General features: G+C 43.8%; 1 protein-coding gene across 1 annotated transcript; it reads left to right on the forward strand.

Annotated features, from left to right (window-relative positions):
* Positions 1–368: 368 nt before the first annotated feature.
* On the forward strand, positions 369–3,009 carry LOC109737241 (bidirectional sugar transporter SWEET6b-like). Its single transcript, XM_020296429.3, has 5 exons — positions 369–448; positions 560–776; positions 899–1,060; positions 2,671–2,790; positions 2,887–3,009. The coding sequence occupies exons 1-5, from the start codon at positions 369–371 to the stop codon at positions 3,007–3,009; spliced, it is 702 nt and encodes a 233-aa protein (XP_020152018.1).
* Positions 3,010–5,244: the final 2,235 nt, after the last annotated feature.

Here is a 5,244-nt window from a genome sequence, read left to right on the forward strand (position 1 = left end):
AAGAGATCTGGTGCCCAACCATGTATTGTGGATGTGTTTAGAGCTATTTTTCTCATGTGTTTGGCGCGCAGGGTTATTTGAGGGTTATCCGATTAGGTGTATTATTAGGTGGGAGAGGAGGTGCGTGACTCTTTTTTGGCTGGAACAAGCACGCGCGTTGGCATGGAAGAAATTGACACGTGAGTCCAATATAAGGACTGTATATGAAGAAGACCAGCTTACTCTCAAATCTAACCGTTTAACCATGCATATCGATATCGGTAATTTTGGGAAGGCAAACCCCCCTATTTATATAAACTCGGCGACGCCCCCAAACAAACCACAGCCAACCTTTCTCAGGTGGTTGAATTCCCGGCGACCTGAGCACCATGGTTACGGCCGACGCAGCTCGCAATGTCGTCGGCATCATGGGCAATTGCATCTCCTTTTGCCTCTTCCTCTCCCCTGCGTAATTAAGCCGCCCTCCTCTCCTCTTGCCTGGTGATCTGTATATGGAAGGTGGCTGTTGGTAACCAGGACATGAATCTGAGCTTGTTTTCTTTCTGCATGGCGCATGCAGGCAGACATTTGACCGGATCTGCAAGAACAAGGACGTGGAACAGTTCACGCCGGATCCCTACCTGGCGACGCTCATGAACTGCCTGCTCTGGTTGTTCTACGGCCTCCCCATTGTCCACCCCAACAGCTTACTCGTCATCACCATCAACAGCATCGGCATCATCATCGAGACAATCTACCTCTCCATTTTCTTCCTCTACTCGCCCCCAAAGAAGCGGGTACATACATCCCTGATCCCCCTATTCCCCGCCCGGAAGAACAATTAATTTCCCGGTATTTTTTCGCCGCTAGTTTCTGGCCCCTACGTCCCTAACCCATGCCCGTCTGTGCGTACGTGCAGCTAAAGATACTTCTCGTCGTTGGCTTTGAGGTGGCGTTCGTGGCGTCCGTGGTGGTCGGAGTGCTCCTCAGCGCCCACACCTACGAGGACCGCTCCAGGATCGTCGGCATCATCTGCATCGTCTTCGGCACGATTATGTATGCCGCCCCGCTCACAGTCATGGTATGTACACGCGCACACCTACCCACATGCATGGATCCACGCTTTGATTCGCTAGCCTTGGTTTCAAACTCTATCGGTTGCGTGTTAATGCCGCACATGTGGCCGTTGTGGACGTATAGCGTGATATTGATGCCCTATTTAGGAAGATCAGCCTAGTTAATATGCATGAACCTACAGTTTATTAAAAGATGCAACACCCAGGTTATTTTAAAAGATGCATGTTGCCACTGTATATGTTTGGTAAAAAATAAAACCTACTGTTTATTTCTACATCAATAGGTAATGCAACACCCTAGCTCTGTTCTGCTTAAGTATAGCCATCCAACCAAAAAACTTTCTATTTTAGCTATATGTAACTTGCCTGTTTTTTAAATGTGGGTAAGGCGATTTCCGACCTTTGAATCTTTTATTATGCAGAATTGATGCGTTCTCTCTCTCTCTCTCTCTCTCTCTCTCTCTCTCTCTCTCTCTCTCTCATTTGTCGTTTCATGGCTTCTTGGGTTAAATTTTTGACATGCCCTTGTTCGGGGTCACTCCATTTTCTTATTGGGCTTGAAGCCCATTACCCATTTCCTGTTTTAATTTCCTTCTGCTTTACATGTTTTTGCATTTCTTTTGCCATTTTCCTTTTTTTGTATTGGTATTTTTTTGATGTTGGATGAGTGTAAATGGATACGCGTAAGTACTATACAATGTGTGTTTAAATTGTTGTAGAGTACAGGAATTTCACTATTACATATTTATTCTTTGCATATATAAAGAGTGCAATTTCGGTGTAAACTTGTGTGCAAGTTTTTAAAGTCATTTTCATTTCCTTTCTTCTTATGGGGTAATACCGATGCCATTAATTTAGTGATCCTAAGAAAAATTCATTATTTTGAATGTTTAGTCTTTATTTAATTTTCCTTCTTCCTTTAAGGGTAACATCAATGCCACTAATTCTTCTCTTCTAAGAAAAGTTATTTTTTTTGCAAAAAATCACTATTATATGTTTATTTTTTCCCATCTTATAAAAAGCGCAATTACATGTAAATTGTATGCAAATTTGGTCTTTGTTTTCATTTTATTTATTCTCAGAGGTTAATACTAATGTCACTAATTCATTGTTTCCTTAGAAAACATCATTTTTTAAAGTGTGTAAGTATAAATGCAAGTACTATACAATATGTGTGTAAAATACATTAGAGTGCAAAAATTACACTACTATATGTTTATTCTTTGCATACTACAAATGTGCAAAGTTGTGTGCAAGTTTTTTTGAAGGGTGATACCAATGTCGCTAATATATTCTTCCTTGGAATACTTCATTATATTGGTTTTGTTATTTTTATTTCATTTCCTTTCTTCTTTAAGGGTAATATCAATGATTATTCTACACAATATTTCAAAACTATCAACGCTTAGGGTATCATCTACTCTGTCCGTCCCATAATATGAGTGTAGTGTCAAAAACGCTCTTATATTATGGGATGGAGGGAGTAGTTATGTATAATAATATAGCCTTTGTAAATTACCTACAAAAACTTTTACTTGCAAATGGAAATACTAAAACAATTCAAAAAAAAAGGAAAAAAAGACAAAAGCAATAATATTGTACTGCCTGCTTGCAGGGGAAAGTTATCAAGACAAAGAGCGTGGAGTATATGCCATTCACCGTGTCTCTGGTGAACACTATCAACGGCTGCTGCTGGCTAGCCTATGGGCTGATAGGGAACGACCCCTACGTGACGGTCAGTACGCCCGCATCTCGAAAAGTCCCAAACCCTGCCAATCAAGAACTCCTCTGCATCGATTTAACTGTGATACCCTATTTTAATTCCGCGCAGATCCCTAATGCGATCGGTACAGTTTTGTGCATCTTCCAGCTGATCCTTTACCTGTGCTACTACAAGTCGACCCCCGTCAAGGAGCAGAATGTCGAGTTGCCCGCCGCCGCCACAGAGAACTAACATTGTTGGCAACGGCAACGTTTCCCTTCCCTCGCCGTGGAGAGATAAGCTTGGCTTGCTGCCGTCTGTGGTGCTAGTCTGCTTGTCTTTGTTAGCTAGTGTCTGACTGTGCCTTTAGTTCCGCGAACCATTGTCGTCTGTCCTAGTACAAAGTAGACCTAATATATGCAGCTGACTTATCGCAGATTATGACACCACGCTTGTCCTCATACTCCACGCTTGTCTTCATACTCTCACAATCCACTATTTGATGGCAAAATGGATTTGTTGAACCGCAGTGTTTCTGCATTCTTGTCTAGTTGGCATGTAATTTGTGTGGGCAGACACGACTTGGACTTTATTACCGGTTCGCTGCTTTGGCTTGTTGCCACATGTGCAGGGCAACCAGCAGCTTTCAGCTTAACATATGCATCTTTTGGGGGTTGAACCCTATTGATACGTACACTTGTAACATACGCATGTTAATTGTTCGTTACATACACGTGCTGGCAACCTTTTAAATAAGAGTAATTGACAAAAAATATCACATTTGGGGTTCGCGTCCCGCTGAATTATCACTTTCAAAAAAGTGATTGAAAACTATATTTTTCTAATTTTGTCACTAGAAACTCCACATTTAATAATGGCCAGTTTAGACGGTTTAAACACGTTTATGACATGCATGACCCACACATCAGGGTGGCGGCAAAGTCAACTCCGGTTATTTTGACTGTTAAGTAGACCGTTATGACAGCTGGGGCCCGGACGTGGTAGGAGCTTGACCTTGACGGGGACACAGCATGCAAGCAGGACCCGAACAGGATGCGGCGGGCGCGAGCAGGTAGAGACCTGCACGGGCGCCCGAGCAACTGTCCACATCCATATAGCTCACGCCTCCATGATGCACATGTGCACACATGTGAGTTGCACGATAGCTAGCCTGGAGGTGCACGGCGGATGCAACACTAGGCCACGCATGCCATAGTGGTTGAAATCAGGAGACGTTGGTGTCGACGAGCCTGCAGTGGATCACTGGCTGCTGTAGCCGCCACAATAGTTGGAGTAGAGGCGCGCCAGGATCAACGGGGCGGCGGGCAGCATAAACCGATCTACAGATCAGAAAACCAAAAACAAACACCGGTCAATCAATCGACAAGAGAGAAAAAAAATCCAATCAATAGATCAGTGAAAAGACTCTCTAGTGCAACTGACCAACATGACCGGCGGACGAACCCTAGGTACAGGTTGTGTGGCCCCTGGTGGAGACCATGAAGATCGACCTCCCCGGGGGTAGCACGGTGCGGAAGCAGTGGCAGCTAGGGTTTAGTATCGAGGTAAGGCCAATACCATGTAGAAGAACAGAGAGGGGATTGGGGGTGTTGGAAATATGCCCTAGAGGCAATAATAAAATGGTTATTATTATATTTCCTTGTTCATGATAATTGTCTATTGTTCATGCTATAATTGTGTTATCCGGAAATCGTAATACATGTGTGAATACATAGACCACAACGTGTCCCTAGTAAGCCTCTAGTTGACTAGCTTGTTGATCAACAGATAGTCATGGTTTCCTGACTATGGACATTGGATGTCATTGATAATGGGATCACATCATTAGGAGAATGATGTGATGGACAAGACCCAATCCTAAGCATAGCACAAAGATCGTGTAGTTCGTTTGCTAGAGCTTTTCCAATGTCAAGTATCATTTCCTTAGACCATGAGATCGTGTAACTCCCGGATGCCGTAGGAGTGCTTTGGGTGTACCAAACGTCACAACGTAACTGGGTGACTATAAAGGTACACTACAGGTATCTCTGAAAGTGTCTGTTGGGTTGACACGGATCGAGACTGGGATTTGTCATTCCGTATGACGGAGAGGTATCTCTGAGCCCACTCGGTAATGCATCATCATAATGAGCTCAAAGTGACCAAGTGGTTGGTCACGGGATCATGCATTACGGTATGAGTAAAGTGACTTGCCGGTAACGAGATTGAACAAGGTATTGGGATACCGACGATCGAATCTCGGGCAAGTAACGTACCGATTGACAAAGGGAATTGTATACGGGATTGATTGAATCCTCGACATCGTGGTTCATCCGATGAGATCATCGTGGAACATGTGGGAGCCAATATGGGTATCCAGATCCCGCTATTGGTTATTGGCCGGAGAGGTGTCTCGGTCATGTCTGCATGGTTCCCAAACCCGTAGGGTCTACACACTTAAGGTTCGGTGACGCTAGAGTTGTTTAT

This window comes from Aegilops tauschii, chromosome 2 (genome assembly GCF_002575655.3).
Source record: "Aegilops tauschii subsp. strangulata cultivar AL8/78 chromosome 2, Aet v6.0, whole genome shotgun sequence".
NCBI lineage: Eukaryota > Viridiplantae > Streptophyta > Magnoliopsida > Poales > Poaceae > Aegilops > Aegilops tauschii.